This window comes from Bombina bombina, chromosome 10 (genome assembly GCF_027579735.1).
Source record: "Bombina bombina isolate aBomBom1 chromosome 10, aBomBom1.pri, whole genome shotgun sequence".
Classification (NCBI taxonomy): Eukaryota; Metazoa; Chordata; class Amphibia; order Anura; family Bombinatoridae; genus Bombina; species Bombina bombina.
The window spans coordinates 179450850-179470930 of NC_069508.1; the positions used below are offsets into that span (position 1 = coordinate 179450850).

Genomic DNA, 20081 nt, shown 5'->3' on the forward strand with positions numbered 1-20081 from the left:
GTGTGAGACAGACTTGGCACTTCAGTTTATACAGTGTGTGCCAGAGTCAGGCGGCAGATCACTTTCATTTGCAGAGTAGGTAGGACTTACTTAGTAAATGTTTTTTATTTATTTGTGCAATTTCAGATTGTAACTTCAGTGTGGTAGTTGTGTAGTGGGGCCAGGGGTCCATAAAAACTATTTTTTTTAGCAATATGCAGCAGTGTATTTGTAATTATTTGACAATGCTGTAGAAATTCTATATTTAAAACCATGCAGAAATGTTTCCTCCCCAATACACAAATGGTAGGTGCCCTTTTGGCAGATATGATTTTTTAAATTTATATATATATATATATATATATATAAAAGTGATCTCTTATTTTCTGCTATTTTTAATCATGCATGTCACACAATGTTAAATTAGGGGATGGCAATGTGCAGAAATGTTACCTCCTGTTAGTGTTTCTGTGGATGTCTGTGTTTATGTCTTTGTGCTTTTGTTGGTGTCTCTCTGAGTGTGTATGTATCTGTTTTTCTGTGGATCTCTCTGTGAGGGTTTGTGTCTGTCTTTGTGCATTTTCTGTGAGGGGGTGTGTGTGTGTATGTCTATGTGTGTTTTCTGTGGGTGTCTCTCTGTGAGTGTGTATGTCTTTGAGTGTTTTCTGTGGGTGTCTGTGAGTGTGTATGTCTTTGTGTGTTTTCTGAGGCTTTCTCTGTGGGTGTTTCCTTGGGTGTATGTGCAAGTTTGTGTTTGAGTTTGTGTGTGTCCATTGTCTGTTCCTTTTTAGGACATTTTGACCTTACTACTGATTTTTCACATCTTTCTACAGACTTTGAGACTAATCAGACCTTTCTGAGAGTCACCAATCCACCATTTAAGCTTTACATTATAGTTTAGGCAGTTCAGGGCCCTTCCTTTCAGCCACTGCATGCTGTTGTCATCATTTAGTTGGTACCTTCCTTTACAAAAAGATAATCAGAATTCCAAATTTTGTCTTGTAAATCTCCTTTTTTGAAAAAACTGTAGTCTGCTTCATTACTTGTCAGGTCAATGTAAACAAGTACTGAGTGTCTGTGTGGGTGTCTGTGTGTGTTTGTGTTTCTTTGCGTGTTTGCTAGAGTGTCTATATGAGAATCCTTATGTGTGAGTGTGTGTTTCTGTGTTTGTGTGTTACTACCTTTACAACATTTTCAAGTTTAACTACACTTAAGAATAAAGTGCATAAATGTTTTAGTCACTTGATCAAAAATTGCACATGTCAAAGGGGGGGCTGATCAATGGTTAAGTAAGGGGCCCCAAAATTTCTAGTGGCGGCCCTGCTTCCAGTTGCAGACTGTGCAGGAAGAAGCCGTGCAGGAGCTCACTAGCAGTCAGAGCAATGGAAGGGGCAGTAAAGCTGTGCATGGGATTTACCATCATCATCATCACTGACAAAGACAAAATCTTTACATGGGGCTCATATTTAAGCAAAACTTATTTTATAAACCTAAGTAAACAGATATATATGCACCACAGTGATTACAATCACTTCATGTGCTTAGGAGATGAGCAGCTCTGTCTTCAGTTGTGAGAGCAATACGAGCATATTAAAGCCCCCCCCATATACACACATTCCTCAGCCCTGATCCTCTCTCTGTTTGTGTTATGTCATCCTCAGGGCAGCAGGGGTTAGATAGAACCACTAAAGAGTTGCCTGAGAGGCTCAGGAAAAAGGAAGTGCACCCACCCATACTCAGAATGAGCCCCGGTGTTTGTGAGCAGAGAGGCCAGCCCAGAAAAACTATTTCCCCTTCTGGCTGGACTCCATGTATGAAGACAATGGCATGTGAAGCTAAATATGGCAGGGCTGACTTAGTATGGTGGGATTTAACCCCTGCAGAGATACTATTGTATTATTATAACTATTATCATTATTACTTACTAAAGCAGAGACAAATTCCATAGCACTGATAGGGAACTGTCAGGTTGTGATTCCTTAATTCCAACAAATCTGAATAATATTGCTTTGCATAGATTTTATTTTTTTTATACATGAATTGTAAACAACAGTCATTTAAAAAAAATCTGCATACAGATGTTCTAGAACAATTTAAAAAGGCCAATTTGGCATTTTTGTAAGTCAAAAGCAGTCCATGCATACACTCAAAGCTCACTTAAAAAAGACAATGTAACTTTTAAACATCCATATAGCAACAAAAACAATGCATTCTACTAGTAAACAGCTTATATGTTTTAATATCCAGGTTTACAGAATAGAAAAATTGCCAAATATCAGTGTTCTCTTAAGGCCACTACAAGTTTTGTGTAAACTTCAGTGCTATAAATAAAACATGTGATTTAGGGCAGATTAAATGTAATCAAGTAGCAAACTTATTGTAATGTTTTAAGCAGGAAGAGTGATATAAAATACTTGTAAAAAAAAAAAGTTTAAATTTACTTTAGTAATAGTGCACAGTATTTTTATATGCACACTTTCTGATGCACCAGAATCACTGAGCATGTGCAATAGTTCACAGTGTATTCCTATATGAGTCTGTGATTAGCTGATGGCTGTCACATGATAAAGGGGGCTGGCAAATTGAAGTCAATTTTCAAATTTGTCAGACAAAATTCTACTGCTCATTTCAAATTCGGAGTAAGTGCTTTTGTATTATCTTTTTATTGTGCACTGGTTGACTTTGCAATTTCACTGTACTTAATGGTCCTTTAATCACTTGACATCATTTTGTGTAAGTGAAGAGGGTCAAAGACAAAAAGTGAATGTCATTTTGCTGCTCAATTTGCTTGTGCATCACTGAACTATTGCACGTAAACAGCTTCCTAAAGACCAGTAGCAGGCAGTCTTCCCTCTGCGGCCCAGCAGTGAAACCGTTAATAAGGGAACCACACCTTGCAGTCTGCCTTGTGTAGTGTTTGCCAATTGCTCATTAACTTTTTCACTGCTGGGCTGCTCACAAAACTAGCCTTAGAGGGAATACTGATGTCGCCACTTGTCCCTTAAAATACAGAACACTTATAAGTTACACATACTGCAGGGTGTGCAGGGAGGAATATGAATATGAATAATGCAGTCCAGAAACACAATACATGTTCCTCCCTGCACACCCTGCAGCATGTGTAACTCATAAGTGTCCAGGAAAACATGGCTGAGGTGGCAACCCTAGATAGCAGGGTCATCTGTAATTATGTTAACACAGAATAGTAACTAACTAAACCCTCACCCCATTGCTTTTATAATATTTAAACTGTGTGAAATAATAATGTAATATGTGTCACTGCGTATTTCTAAGTATGAACAGTACTATATTTCTATGTGTGTGCTGTGTAACAAATGAACCTTTGTTAAGAGTATAGACTGCACTTTCCCCTGATAAATTTGGGGATTTTCTCATATTTATTTCTGCAATACACATCTGGGATTCTTCCTAATGATTTATATACTGGTCAGGTTGCTCACACATGCTGTAACACTCACATATTATTTAAGGAACTATTTGGACATACCTAATTATTTTATTTTTGGCATTATATATATATATATATATATATATATATATATATATATATACACACACACATTATGGGTAAACAACACAGCTGCAATAAAACAGGGATTTAAGGATAGAAAGGTCAAAATTGAAATGTGCATAGGTGCCTTTCAATATGATCTAGAAGATTTTTTTTGTGATATACTTCCATTAGCAAAAATACTTGTAGTAAAAGTCATTACATTTTTTCAGTGGCATATGCACATTTGATGTGAGGGCTTATGCATCAGTATCAAAGCTGGTGTTACAATAGGGGCAGACGAGGTGACTGCCTAAGGGCGCCCCTTCGGGAGGGGGGGGGGGCAAATTTGATACATAACATATTTTTTTAAATGTGATATTTATTTTTTGCTGCCTAACTTTGGCTTCATAGGGGCCATTTGTGATGGCCTAATAGCTATAATGGGACGGGACTTCCCTGAAACATACAAAGGCAGAGAGTGCAGGTCGCCAGAGCAACTGTAAGCATCTCGCTGAAATATCACAATGCACTATCTGCAGCATTTTAGCAGTCTTCATAAATGTTGGTGGAGCCGGTCATAGCAGTGGGACAGATGCAATTGGTTGTTCAAAAGCAGCTGACAGGATTGAATAAAACAGCTCTTTTCCAGTCAAATTTTGCCAAGTGGTGATTGCAGGTGGTCAGGTTCTTGGCTAGAAGCTTGATAAATTTTCCTGTTAGACATGCTGGTATTAGTTTAGATATAATGGTGAAAAAGAAAAAAAAAAGAGTTCATCCTGCCTCTATGTTCATGTGTTTTATATATTGTCACCACTGTTTGTTTCATTATGCAGAGACAACACTGATTGACTATGCTTTGCAGAGCCACCACTTAAAGGGACATTATACACTCATTTTTTCTTTGCATAAATGTTTTGTAGATAATCTATTTATATAGCACATAAATTTTTTTTTAAAAAATTAATGTATAGTTTTGCTTATTTTTAAATAACATTGCTCTGATTTTCAGACTCCTAACCAAGCCCCAAAGTTTTATGTGAATACGCTCGACTACCTACTCCAGCTTGCTCCTGTTTGTGTAAAGGGTCTTTTCATATGCAAAAGAAGGGGGGGGGAGTGTCTTATTTGTCACTTGCAGTGGGCTATCCAGCTACCTTTTCAACAGAGCCAAACTGACAGCTTCTAAGTAAGTTTTTAAACAGATTTATACTGGATTTTTATATCAGTATCTGTGCATATTATTCTTTATAGTAGTGTCTATTACATGCAGTTATATGAAAATGAGTGTATACTGTCCCTTTAAGCTATTATAGTTATAATAAATCAGATTAACAATCCAGAATTTGATGTGATAACAGAAATCTATTTTCCCTATCTTAACTATAGCTGCTAAACACATTGCAAGAATATTTTGTTAAGAAGCAGTAACGGCAGAGTATATCATTTTATCCGGGTTGGAGGCGCCAAAATGTGTCTTTGTCTGTGTAGCTAAAACTCTTAGCACCGGCCCTGAGCAGTATACAACACCACGCCTGCTCAGAGTGTCAGCAGTGTCTTGTATGACAAAAATGAAGTCTTCCCAGAAACAATGCACACCACTGCCAGCTCACTGAGCAGGACTGCTGCACGGTCCCTCATAGCATGTGTGTGTATGCCACTGAAAAACCATTACTTTTACTAGAGGCCTTTTTCCTAATACCCTGTAGAAATATATTGCAAAAATGCTTCTATTTTAAATTGAAATGCACCCATTTACTTTTGTTAGCAGATTTGTTTTGTTATCTTAGCTTGCTTTGTTGAACAGTAAACCTAGGTACATGTGCCTTTAGGACTGTAGCAATGTTATACATTTTTGCAAGCCTGTGGCGTACCTAGGGTATTTAACAGAGTGGATATTTGACAGTACTGGCTACAACCATGCAAAGATGGCCGCTGCTAGTAATTTGTGCCAATGTGCATACGGCAATTACAGCTCAACCTCATTTATATCTGACCTGTGTTTCAATTTTGTGCAGGGGCTTCAATACTAGCTTGTTAGGTCCATGCACCTCTCACCCACACCACAGGCTGTTAAGTCCTCTGAATACAACCCCATGTTGCCGGCACCCAGAGCTGTCCACTCATACTACCTCGTCATTAGGACACTACAGTTGCAAACACTGCTGACATATAATGCTAAAAACATATGCACCCTCATGAGACTACCAATGTTTACGCTTCAAAGGATACCAAGAGAACAACCAATCTAAACAATAACTTATAATTTTCACACATATAACATATCAAATGAGCCTTAAAGAAACATAATATTGATATAGTAAAATTACCTAATGCTGCAGCAATTAAACACATAGAGCTAGATTACAAGTGGAGCACACGCTTCTGTGCACTCGTGTTTGGGAAAAATTGTGACTTTATGGGCACTCTGGTAATTTTACTCATATTACAAGTTGTGAGTATATGCAAATGCGCTGGTACGATCTTGGTTTGCTCTTTTGTTAAAACCTCTTCTAAAAAGCTGGTATTAACCAAAGCATTAATCTAAAAAGTTGCGCAAAACACATAAAAAATACAAGGGACAGTACAGTAGCACTCATATTAACACTGTCTGATAAAAATTATAAATACATTTTATAGCATTAAAAGGTTATAAGGGGTCAAAGTTATGACATGTCAGGTGTTAGAGAAGAAAAAAACCCACCTGAAAGTGGTTTTAGATAGGGACCCATTGGGACACATTTATTAATATGTATATGAATTCATTTATTAATACATATTATTTGTATATATTTATGGAATGTTGCGATCAGGGTTACGTGAGCTGTGGTTGTGTGGCTGTCGGCACGAAAAAGAAGCTCCACTGAACTCTATGGCCTCTAGTTATCAATGTCTGTCGGACCTGATCCCACAGTGTGGATCAGGTCCGACAGACATCGCTGAATACGGCGAGCAATACGCTTGCCGTATTCAGCATTGCACCAGCAGTTCACAAGAGCTGCTGGTGCAACGCCGCCCCCTGCAGACTCGCGGCCAATGGGTCACCAGCAGGGGGTTGTCAATCAACCCGATCGTACTCGATCGGGTTGATTTCCGGCGATGTGTGTCCGCCTGCTCAGAGCAGGCGGACAGGTTATGGAGCAGCGGTCTTTGTGACCACTGCTTCATAACTGGTGTGCAGGCTCGCCAGAAACACGGGGCATCAAGTTCCATACGGAGCTTGATACATATGCCCCTATGAGTGCGAGTTTGTGATTGCGTTTTGCGTGCAAAGTTGCAAAAAACCCAAGCTTTCAACTAGTAATCTCGCACCCAGTACGGCTCACGTAAGAAAAAACTGAGCGCAGATTATAGGTTTGCGGAAGCGCAAAGTTGCACTCCTTAAGTAATGTATCCCATAGTTAGAGGCACACAGTAGTAAAAAAATAAATTGGTTTAGGACATGAGTATTTTGCTATCACACTATTGTGTTAATCTCCAGAGAGCTCAAATGAAATTACAATATAAATGTACACACATCCCTTCCAAAATAGTTAAGGCACTGTACCTCAGAATGGAACTATGAAATGGTTTTATAGAGAGCTCCTAACACCATCCCTTCAGAACCCTCTATTTCACACAGTAATGTACATCTGACATAAAGAACGTCTTCTTTAAACAATACTAATATCAGTGGCATTAAAAAATAACCACATTTTCATTTCTTCTTACAAAAATACATTTTAAAATGTTTCCTCTGTGAAGTAAGCCTCAGTTATGTATCGTTAGACAAACAATAACTAATATTTCTGTCAATACTATAAGTCACTCAGCTTTTCCATTTTTCAGAACTTCCACAGTGTATTATTATTCAAGATAATAAATTACTCATTTTCTCCCGCACAGTGGCATGAGTCCACTAAGTTGTCTCTGTCACCACCTCCACCAGTTCCCATGTTGTACTAAGCATCTGATTCACTAAGGACTGGAGAGATACGTGAAGTTTAGTCAGTCGGCATATGAACTGGTGATGCTGGAGAGATTTATTAAAAAACTGTGTTTATTGCAGCAATGCTGTCTTGTTCTGCCTTTTCCAAAAAGTATCTCTGGGATCCCTCTGTACAAAATTGTATTGAGTATAACTCAACGTGCAAATTCCATCAGAAATATTTTCCTTAGTTGCTGCAAGAAGGTTGGTTGTAATGGTCAAAATGGCTTACTTAAGTGGTTATTTTCCTAGTTTAGAATACAAAATTAAGACATAAATAATGGAATTTCTGCATAAAATGTAGTAATAATATATAATAAATATATGGTTGCTGTCAATGAGTCTTGGACTCCAAGTAGTGCTACTGTTTGACCATTGGAATGGTCATTAGGGAATGGGGTATTTTCCCCTGAATTTGTCATATAAACACATATAAAATAATTGAGTGTGTGGTGCAGATGTGACTCAAGTTGGTATAAGGTGAATGCTGAAAATTCTTACAACTCTCCTTGGACCAGATCAACCACCACTCTCAGGAGAGATCGACACTCTCATACTCACAGTGATCAGAATCATCCAGTTCAATACCAGGCACCAGACTGTAATAATCAGTAGCCTGATTCAGATAGAGTTTTTCTCTGTCACTTGAGTCCTTCATAACCTCTGTCACACTGACCGTTTCCACGTCAGGGTCCTCTCCAGTCTTCAACTCCACCTCATCTTCCTCCTCTACTGCCAGCATAAGCCCAGGACCTTCTCTGCTTATCTGACCCTCACCATTCATTAAGGAGTCCGCAGATGTCCCCAGTTTGATCTCAACTTCTTCATAAAGATCCCTACTGCTCCCCAACAAGGCAGCAGAAGGCTTTAGTAAAATTGGATCCTTTAACTGGTTCGGCTCAAGCTCCATTCTTTCCTTCTTTACTTTCTGCCGAGGCTCATATCGAGGATGCTGTCCGAGACCCCCAGCACCATTGCGATCCACAGTCACCAAGCTGCAGTGTTGTTTGCCGGGGAAACTCTCTTTCTGCTTATGACAGCAAAGATACCAGCACATTAGACCCAACACCACCACCAACGGGATGCAGATAAGCAAAACTGTTAAACGATGAGACCTGCAGAGGTTACTTCTCTTTACATCTCCAATCTTTAAACCACTGACATCCCTTGGAGAAGAACAGGTGAAATCATCCAGCAGAGAACTGTTGTGTTGGTCACGGAAGGTTACCTGAAGCGTGTCATAAAAACCACAGGTACAATCCAAGCTGTTGTTGAGAAAGCCAAGTTTGGTGAGGGATGGTTTGAAAATACTCATTGGTACAGAGGTCAAATTGTTGAAGCTCAGGTCTAGTTCTTCAATTAGATGAGAAACCTGAAGAAAACTAGAAGGAAGGTGAATTAGTTGGTTATTTTCAATATGTAAAATCTTTAGGTTGGGAGCATTACCCAGGAACCCATTGGGCAACTCTTTCAAATAGTTGTTATCCAGGTATAGAACCTCAATATTAGTTGTCTTTATTCCCCCATCAGTATATTCTATTGTTGTAATTCCAGCATTTGAGAGGTTCAGGATCCTCAGGTTGGATAATGGAGTTAACATGTTCCAGTCTAGATTGCTTATATTAACACTAAAATTCAAGCAACAAACTTCATTCTCCGGAGCTGTCCAGTCAACAGGCCATATATCCTGTGTAAGACACTGACAGGGTGGTTCTTCCACCCCATGAACCAGAACTTTGACCAGTAACAGCCACCACAACACAGCAGGGCAACGGAAATCTGAAAAGAAAGAAATATAACTTAAACAGGGACACAAAAGCAAAATTAAACTTTCATAATTCAGTAATTCAGATAGCTCATGCAATTTTAAGAGGCTTTCCATTATTTTATTTCCACTATTAAATTGTGCGTAATTTTTTATATGCACACTTTCTGAGGCATCAGCTCCTTCTGAGCATGTGCAATTGTTCACAGTGTTTAAATATATGCGTTTGTGATTGGCTGATATCTGTCACATACAGGGGACCGGCACGTTGAAGTCACTTGAAGTTATGCACTTGATTATGCAATTCTACAGTATTTAATGGTCCTTTGAGTAATAGTATCAAGTGGGTTGAGAGGTGTTCAGTGTTTAACCGGACAGTCCAGTATTTTCACAGACTATCCAGTGAAATCTACACAAAAATACTGAACACTTAAAGGGATAGTAAACCCCAAATTTTTATTTTATGATTCAGATAGAACATACAATTTTAAACAACTTTCCAATTTAATTCTATTATCAAATTTTCTTCATTCTCTTGTTATCCATTGCTGAAGGGACAGCATTGCACTACTGACAGGAAGCTGTAAATATCTATTTAGCCAATCACAAGAGACAAATGTGTGCAGGCACCAATTAGCAGCAGCTCCCGCTAGTGTATGATATGTGCGTATTCATTGTTTAACAAGGAGATACTAAGAGAATGAAGCAAATTTGAAAATAGAAGTGAATTTAAGTGTCTTAAAATGACCGACTCTATCTGAATCGTGCACGTTTAATTTTGACTTTCCTATCCCTTTAAATATTCAGTTTTTTAAAGTCCCCTAAGTGTCAGTTAAATGTAAAAGGTCTCCTAAGCCTCTATTTATTACAAATATGTCCCTGAAAGAAGTGACACTGTGCAGGCTCTATTATGTGTGTTACTGGCTGCCAAAGAGGGTAAAAAAAGTGTTACTGGCAGTTATATGGGTGATAAATAACTTCTCTATGGGCTCCATTTATCAAGCATTGGTTGCCGCTTTGGAGGCTCGCGGGAAATGAAACCCAAAATTTTTCTTTCATGATTCAGATACAGATTACAGAATTTCAGATACAGAAAACAACTTTCCAATTTACTTCTATTATTTAATGTGCTTCCTTCTTTTGTTATCCTTTGTTGAAAGGTGTATCTAGGCAAGTTCAGGAGCAGCAGACCAACACAGTTATAATTATACACGTTTTACCTCTGTAATTACCTTGTATCTAAGCCTCAGCAGACTGCCCCCTTATTTCAGTTCTTTTGACAGACTTGCATTTTAGCCAATCAGAGCTGTCTCCATGGTAAATTCCCGTGCTTGAGCTCAATGTTATCTATATGAAACACGTGAACTAATGCCCTCTAGTGGTGAAAAACTATCAAAATGCATTTAGATTAGAGGCGGCCTTCAAGGTTTAAGAAATTAGCATATGAACCTCCTAGGTTTAGCTTTCAACTAAGAATACCAAGAGTACAAAGCAAAATTGGTGATAAAAGTAAATTGGAAATGTTGTTTAAGATTACATGCCCTATTTGAAACATGAATGTTTTTTTTGGACTTGACTGTCCCTTTAAAGTGAAACACATTAAGATCTGGATTTGCACTAATGTCTTTCACTTTCACAAGAATAAATGTAGCTCTGAAAAGAGCCAAATCCTATGAGCTGCCTCTTTCTTCTGCATTCGGATCATAAGTAATGATCTGAATGCACAGGCCTAGTAATGTTTTGTTAATTAAACTGAATGTAAAATGTGTTACCCATCAGGAAAAGTATGTTTGTGTAACAAATATTCCTGTATTTTTTACATGTTTTGAAATGCACTATTTAGAAAATAAAATAAATAGAGTACAATAATTAAATTACATCTTAGAACTTTAGGACTGGGTTAAAATAAAATCTGCCTTTTGTAATCTGGTAGTTAACATTTTTTATGTAATGCCAAAAAATATCTATTATCCATTTGAAGGAGGAAACACAGCAACCTCTCTCTACAGTGACCTTTAATCAGTGAGATATACACACCAGACATGGCTACAAATCGACAGTCGCTGACAATTGTAATCACGGATAATTGTCAGACTGGAGATGACTTCTCCTTGTTACACATGAGGTTTTTATCGAGGCTGAGGGAGCTGGTGGGAAAGAACAGAAGTGTAAGTAATTTGTCAACAAATTGGTTTACCCCATCTGATAATGTGCTAAAGGAACTTCAACATTGTATTGTACAATATTCTTCCCAACCACCAAAAGTACTGAAAATGTCTATATTGCAGTATTGGCTATAGAAACATGTATTCAAACAAGAGGGAGAATCAGAATTTCAACCTCACAGTATATAACAGGTGTATAGTCAGGTGCAGGCAGTGAGTATATAACAGGTGTATAGTCATGTAAAGACAGTGAGTATATAACAGGTGTATAGTCAGGTGCAGGCAGTGAGTATAAAACAGGTGTATAGTCAGGTGCAGACAGTGAGTATATAACAGTGGTATAGTTAGGTACAGACAGTGAGTACATAAAATGGGTATAGTTAGGTACAGGCAGTGAGTATATAACAAGGGTATAGTCAGGTGTAGGCAGTGAGTATATAACAGGTGTATAGTCAGGTGCAGGCAGTGAGTATATAACAGGTGTATAGTCAGGTGCAGACAGTGAGTATATAACAGGTGTATAGTCAGGTACAATGAATGAGCATATAGCAGGTGTATAGTCAGGTACAATGAATTAGTATATAACAGGTGTATAGTCATGTACAGACAGTGAGTATATAACAGGTGTATAGTCAGGTGCAGGCAGTGAGTATATAACAGGTGTATAGTCAGGTGCAGACAGTGAGTATATAACAGGTGTATAGTCAGGTACAATGAATGAGCATATAGCAGGTGTATAGTCAGGTACAATGAATGAGCATATAGCAGGTGTATAGTCAGGTACAATGAATTAGTATATAACAGGTGTATAGTCATGTACAGACAGTGAGTATATAACAGGGGTATAGTCAGGTGCAGACAGTTAGTATATAAAATGGGTATAGTTAGGTACAGGCAGTGAGTATATAACAGGTGTATAGTCAGGTGCAGGCAGTGAGTATATAACAGGTGTATAGTCAGGTGCAGGCAGTGAGCATATAACAGGTGTATAGTCAGGTGCAGGCAGTGAGTATATAACAGGTGTATAGTCAGGTGCAGGCAGTGAGTATATAACAGGTGTATAGTCAGGTGCAGGCAGTGAGTATATAACAGGTGTATAAATTGTTAAGAAAAATACAAGGAGCGCCAAAAGGCAAAGGTTAAGAGAGTAAGAAAATACCTGTAAGTAGGTTACATTTAAAAACTAATACATTTATTCAAAAAACATACGTTTATCATGGATCCATGTTACAAAATCATTAAAAATGATTAAAAAGTCTCGACTTCCGGTGGGCGGCCGCTGCGGGAAGACGCAAGACTGTGGAGCTCTGTAACATCTAGCTCACAGTCCAAGTCTTTTAGCACTAACAAGGCCAGAAAAGCTGCAAACCTTGGCAGGGAGACTCTCTATACCTGCCCGGACCTGATGCACTAGGAGCGAATTAGACCTGCTCCCCCACCGGGAAGGAAAAAAAGAAATAGTTCACCCAGAAGCTGGACAATAGTAGCGACGGACAGAGAGGCTAATATACCGCACGGCGGAGAGAGGAAAGGAGAGGGGTCACCCCTGGTGCGACCGGTCCGAGGGGTTAAAGTGCTCGAAGGTAGGAGACGGAAGCACTCGGAGAGGGCCGCCAATGGTGAGTTGCACGGTGGAGCTGCAGCCGCCATCTTGATTTTTTCTTTGATCCTGTGTGGAGACTCGAGCAGTAGTAACAGAGGGGCCCTACAAGCACTGACTTAAAACCCTGACCCCCTGTAACAATAGATGTGAGGCACATGAGGAGAACCCTTGGACAATATTTTATTTTATTTGACTAAAAAGATATCACACAAGTTAATACTGTCCTTGGCCGCAGCCACACGTGGCGTTCAATATACAGACTGCCACAACGATCACTAAACAAAATCTCTGCAGACATAAAGCAGACGTTTACTTGAAGGGTCAAGCAATAGGACATTGAGGAGAATGGATTGAGTGCTGATACCCTTTCCTGAATATCCCCAGACATACAGCTCCACTAAAAGCCGGCTAAGAAATGCAGACACTGTCTGAGACCTCTGTGGTGAGGGGAGATGCTAATTAAGAGCCAAGTATGAAAAAGTAACTACGCAGTACACTGAGCCCCCTTACAAACTGCAGACAAATAATCACTAGATAAGTGCTGCAATGATTAACTCATGAGGACCTGACTATCTGTGTATACCATCAGGGCTACAGGACTTCAGTCTCTCCTTTGTCTTTGTTTACTGGCAGTGGAAACACATTCTCTGAAAAGTGTATGCAGAAGTACTACTCTAGTTTTGTTAAAACCACCTGCACCATGTCAAATAAACAAAAACACCAAGAAAGAAAAACCAAGGCTGCAGTTGAGGTACACGCTGCAGAAAACATGGCTGCAGAGATTGCAGAGGAGACCCTGCCAGATACCCACCCCATTGTTGCCCAGATTTCTGCTCTGTTCCTCCCCAAAATAGAGCAGTTACAGACAGGGATGGACTCATTGTCATCAGATTTTAAGACCTTCTCTTCTAGACTACAGCATGTTGAGCAGAGGGTAGGTGATGGAGAAATCCTACAAAGAGAAAGCTCTACAAAGATAGCAGCACTGGAGGCCCATAATAAAACATTGCTTGACAAGGTTGATGACCTGGAAAATCGCTCACGGCGCAACAATCTGCGCATTGTTGGCTTGCCAGAATCGGTGCCCAGTACAGACTTAATAGAATTTGCTGAACGAACCTTGCCTTCTCTGCTACATTTGAAGCCTGAGGACATACCGTGTGTTGTAGAGAGAGCCCATAGGGTGGGTAACATCAATCAAGACCAGAAAAACACGAGAGGGCCTCGCCAAGTTATGATCCGATACCTCAACTTTAAAGATAAGATCCTACTTCTAAGAGCATATCGCCAGAACTCTCCCTTATGCTTTGAGGGGAAAAAAAATCCTGATCTTCCAGGATTATTCTGCGGAAATCTCCAGGAGAAGGAGGGAATTCTCACCCTATTGCAAATCATTAATGGAGGCTGGCCGACCCTTCTCGCTGCTGTTCCCAGCGAAACTCAGACTTCAGACCCAACAAGGGGTAAAAAATTCTTTGAGGATCCCAGGCACCTCCAGAAATATCTAAAGCAGGAGCAAGACCTCACAGCTAAAGACACCTGAAGGAGAGAAGACTAGTCCTAAGATACAATTACAGAACTCGGGACATTTGCTTTCTCACGCATTCTGTGAGATAAAGAGGAAATTAGATCCTCAAAGGACCAAGTGTTGAATACTAAATCTTATTTAGATGGGGTTTGTATCTGTGAAAAGTTAATGGATTCTGCTACTGCCATGTTTGAAACATATACTAGAACATGCCCTAGCTGACCTGTTGCATTATACAAATTCTCTAGGTCAGATAACACTAGCTATCTCTATGGGGGGATCTGTCTTTTTATTACTCAAGAGGTGGATGGCTTAACTACGCATAGGTTTGAAGACATATACTTAAGAGCAATCTAGTTAACCCTTTGCAAGATGTTTTTCGAAATAGATCATGAAAAAACAAGAGTCAGCACCCTATTGATATAAACATCCTAAAAAACCCGGGGAGGCAACCTTATTCCTTGGCTGGGGGGTATGATCCCTAGCTGCTATCACCTAGTAAGGCCCATCCTTTAACCGGGAAGTACCCGAGGGAAGAAAAAGAAGTAATCTACTGCAGCCTAGCTTTATTAGCATTTCAGCTTTTTAGAAATTTAGCTACGAAATCTGGTTCTTGAGGGGGGGGTGTACTGTACACAAAAAGTAACCATAATATAAACACCAGTAAGGTGTAGAGGAGAAATAGGCTTAGTTTGTTTATCTGTTTAAATTTATGATATTTGTTCAAATTTGTTGTTTTCATTGTTTACTAAATGTTTTTTTATCTAGCCAACAGGATGCTCACCTCTCTCCCGGAGGTCCAGCGAAAGGGGAAGTTAGTTTTAGCCGACAAAGCACGTTCATAAAACCCACAAGACTTCCAAGGTATTTCAATGCTATCACAACCCAACACTCTACGACACCACACACATCAGCACTTCAAACACATAAGAAACGACACTATGTTGAGTAGTCATTTATCTGTAGTAAGCTGGAACGTAGGAGGCATCACTTCCCCGCAAAAGCGTAAATCAATACTACGTTATCTACACTCCAGAAAAACTGACATTGCCATTCTAGAAGAGACATACCTATCGCAGCTAGAACACCAAAAATTGAAGCAGAGCTGGGGGGGGGGGGGGGTTATTTACACACCATATGAGCAGAGGAGAGCTAGGGGAGTCGCAGTCCTATTTAGGAAAAATCTACAATACACCATTGGCAAAACACGAACTGATCAGGAAGGAAGGTACGTCATGATTCAGCTGGAGGTTGGGGAGCTGGCTTTTGCACTGGTCGGAGTTTATGGACCACAGACCCAAAAACAACTATTCTTGAGGACACTGCACACAGAAATCATGAACTTACCACTTCACCTCTCATTATTGGAGGGGACTTTAACATTGCCCCACAGGTCCCCGCTGATAGATTTGCTAACCCTGACAGAAGCACCCCCTCGTCTAAGAGAGTATTGAACTCCAAAAAGGAGTCACTGATGATACGCACACTAGCGAGGTCATTGAACTTGCAAGATGTGTGGAGAGCCAAGTACCCGGAAAACAGGGAATACACATGTATGTCCATAGCAAAAGACGCCCTTTCAAGATTAGATTATTTTTTAGTTTCCTCAAGCTTGTGCCCGAGAGTAGTGGAGGCAACCATAGACCCTATAACAATCTCGGATCAAGCCCCTATAGCAGTAATGATCCACATGGGGAACTCGGCCCGCAAAACTAACAAATGGGTCTTCCCATCTTATCTATATAGGGACCCAAACTTCTATAGACATATTCTGGGGGAATGGCATACTTATGTGGATCTTAATAGGGCACACATCTCTGACCCCCTCCTCTTTTGGGAGGCGGCCAAAGCTGTATTGAGGGGGACTATCTCAGCTTACGCCACATCCATTAAAAAACAAAGCAAACAAAAAACGCAACAGCTTCTGACATGCCTATTAAATGTGAGAAACAAATACCTCAGAAATCCCAATACCATAAACTTGCATAAATACAAAGAGGCCAAAACACTTAGAGACAACTACATATTACAACAATCCAATAAGGCCCACGCCAAAACGCAAGCCAAATATTATAGGTTTGGGAGTAAAACTGGGAAGTTATTGGCCAGAGTGACCAAACTGACCAAGAAACAGAGCTCGGTTCTAGCAATAAAACAGGGAGAAGTGATACTTAACAAAGAGACTGACATCCAAGACGCCTTCACTGGTTTCTATAAAGATCTTTATTCCGCGCAGCACATACATGACTTGGACAGAGATAGTTTTTGGACTCATATCTAGAACAGAACAAACTTGGAGAAATTAACTCCCCCATCACCTCAGAGGAAATAGTAGCCACAATCAAAGATTTAAAACTAGAGAAATCCCCGGGCCCTGATGGATTACCAGCGGAGTTCTACAAAATTATGGGATCAGACATAGCAGAGGCTCTGGCAAAGTTGTTTAATGGATTTATGGAAGACACAGTGGTCCCCTCTGTTAGGTTTGCAGAAGCACATATTAGTATCATACCAAAAGAGGGACGAGACCCCCTTCTCACACAGTCTTACCGCCCCATCTCCCTGTTAAACCAGGACTATAAAATATTGACAAAAATCCTGGCCAATAGGTTAGCAAGAGTCCTGCCGTCGCTCATCCACAGTGACCAGACAGGTTTTGTTAAGGGAAGATCCTCAGTCCTTAACATTAGGAGGGTCCAAACAGTCATTCAGTACTATTGGCAGATCTCACGGGATAATGGGAAGAGGGAAAACCACAAAGAAGCAGCCTTACTACTGATCGATGCTGAAAAAGCCTTTGATAAGGTTCTGTGGGAACACCTCTTTTATACTCTGGGGATGATGGGAATAGAAGGCTCATTCGTAAAAGCAGTGTCCAATCTGTATAAGATCCACCAGGCATCCATTCTTGTAAACGGGATAGCCACACAGCCCTTCATGCTACACAGAGGTACGAGACAGGGCTGCCCCCTGTCTCCCCTCCTCTTTGACATTGTGATTGAACCCCTAGCGTGGAAAATCAGGGAACAATTAGAGGGAATGCAGATAGGTGAGACGCGTTCACACATCTCGCTATTTGCAGATTATATGGTTTTATTTTTACAAGACCCTCGTAGAAACATCCCCCGACTAATGGAGTTAGTGAAAGACTTTGGTAAGATTTCAGGTTATACGATTAACACAGACAAAACTGAACTAGTTTGGTTATTATCCAAAGGAGATAGGCAAATTCCACAGTTTGACTTTAAAGTAGTAGAAGGGAACTTTAAATATCTAGGTATAAATCTCAATACAGACCCACGAAAGTGGTATTCAATAAATTATGGCCCCCTGCTAGGACAGTTGAAAAACCTGCTTAAAACATGGTCTCTACTCCCCTTGTCTACCTCGGGCAGAGTGGGACTCATAAAAATGGTTTACTTTCCAAAGATACTTTATTTTTTTCAGACGTTGCCCTTTCTGCTTAAAAAGACAGATCTACGAGAGGTTTTCAGTTTGTCTGGACCAATAAGAAACATAGGGTCAGCTACTCGAAACTCACAGCAACACGTGAAATGGGGGGACTGGCGTTGCCCAATTTTGAATTTTATAATTGGGCGGCCCAGTGCAAATTTGCCATTGATTGGATGACAGGGCAAGGTATATTCACGAACACTAAACTAGAAAACATACTGATAAAACCTTGGACATTAGACATGATACCACATATGACACATTCGCAAGCGACTAAATACCTGATGGACATTGACTTACTGAACCATCCAGCGAGAGCCTGGAGACTGACTTGCAAACACCTGGGGGGGGGGGGGGAGAATAGAGTAATATCTTACTTGCCATGGGGGGGGAACCCAGAATTCCCGGCAGGCCTAACATCAGAAGCCTTCAGCCACTGGAGAAGGCTAGGATTACGCACGGTGGGCCAGACCCTGCAGCCAGGGGGGGGACCACATGCATTCATTTGAGGATCTGAGGCAGATATTTGGGCTTCCAAGAACACACCATTATGCGTATCTACAGGCCAGGCACTACCACACAGCATTGCTTAGAGAGAGAAAGGGAACAGAACAATCGCAGATTGTGCACATTATACAGTTAGCAGAACAGGGCACCACTTCTATATCCCCACTCTATCAAAACTTGAACAAAGCTACAAACACAACATGCTTAAATAGAATTGCTGAGATCTGGAGATCCTTGCTAGATGAGGAAGTTTCCGATAAGGAGATAGAAGAAAGCATACTTAGAGTCAAGCGAGCCACTCTTTCGTCGGAGGTGAGGGAGTCACACTTTAAACTCTTACATGACAGCTACATAACGCCCAAGAAATACCAGAAATGGAAAACAGACAGGGAAAATAAATGCCCAAAGTGTGGGAAGGAAGAGGCAGACATCAAACATATGACATGGAGCTGCCCCAAGCTAGTTAAATTTTGGAAAATGACAACTTACTGGGCGAGCACGAGCATGAGTTTGCATACTAGGGAACTGACGTTTCGAAATATCATACTACTAGATCTTGGGGACATACCGAGAACTTCCAGACTAATCATGTCCAATATAGTGTTGGTAGCAAGGCGCCTGATATTCCAAAACTGGTTAAAGCGTGACCCACCTACTGTGACACAATTGAAGCAGACAATGCTAAACCAAATGCTTATAGAACAGGCAGATGGGGTAGGCGATATTACTAAGAGAGTGAAGTCATTTGTCACAAAATGGGAACCCTTCCTTCACACACTCCCAATTCCACTGCGTAAGATGGTTATAGCACCATTCAGGAACACAGAATATATATTGGAGGCCAATCTCAGAGGAGAGTGGGAATGGGACTAAAAAGAGAGTTTTGAGTGTAGGGAGTAGAGGTGGAGCATCCAAACTGGTGTAAGTTGGCTAAGTTATAGGAATTGTATTGTATGTTTGTTAAAAAAGTGCCTTATGGGGGGATTGATTTACGTCTCACAGGCCCAGTTATTACTCTTCAGTGGGAATATATTTCTCATGGACATTTTCTGGCCTTTTCATAAGCGATGGTAAAGGCTGGACCAATTTATGTTATTGATATCACTCTTTTTTGCAATTCTGTAGTGTCTATTGTTTACTGAATATATGATGTTTCATTCTCCTGTATGTGGCACACAAAAATAAAGATATTTAAAAAAAAAAAAAAATGATTAAAAAGTGGCTAAAAACATGAGTTGCTGTCAGAATAGAAACCGATAAAATCCTGATAAAGGATTCAACTGATGTTAGTGTTATGCTCAAAACCACATGGTTGGTATAAAAAGTCCAAATGGCAGGATAGTTAATGTTCTCCTTGTGATGCACCTGTGGGTGAATTATATAGTGATGTTATCCATATGTGAAATAGTCAATGGTAAAAAAACAGTGCCAACCCCCCCCCCCACCAAAAAAAAATTAAAAATTAAATGTCCTCAAAAGTGATGAAAAAGGTGGTGGAAAAAAAAAACACAGAAAAAGGATTAATTGTAAAAATCTAAAAAAATAAAAATCTGAAAAATATAAAAAAAAAAAAATTTTTATAAAAAATCTGAAAAATGGTGAG

The 20081-nt window shown here is 40.0% G+C and overlaps 1 protein-coding gene across 3 annotated transcripts in view; it reads right to left on the reverse strand.

Annotated features, from left to right (window-relative positions):
* Positions 1–1983: 1983 nt before the first annotated feature.
* Positions 1984–20081, reverse strand: part of LOC128641025 (uncharacterized) — a 30904-nt gene continuing 12806 nt past the window's right edge. For 2 of the 3 annotated variants that reach the window (XM_053693548.1, XM_053693549.1), the window contains 2 exons: positions 11260–11369; positions 1984–9236 (listed from right to left, as the gene is read on the reverse strand). In XM_053693548.1, coding sequence (XP_053549523.1) covers positions 7990–9236; positions 11260–11266 — 1254 coding nt within the window. In that variant the 5' untranslated portion in view covers positions 11267–11369 and the 3' untranslated portion in view covers positions 1984–7989. The remainder of the gene's footprint in view (positions 9237–11259; positions 11370–20081) is intronic. The other variant, XM_053693547.1, reaches the window with a different exon arrangement.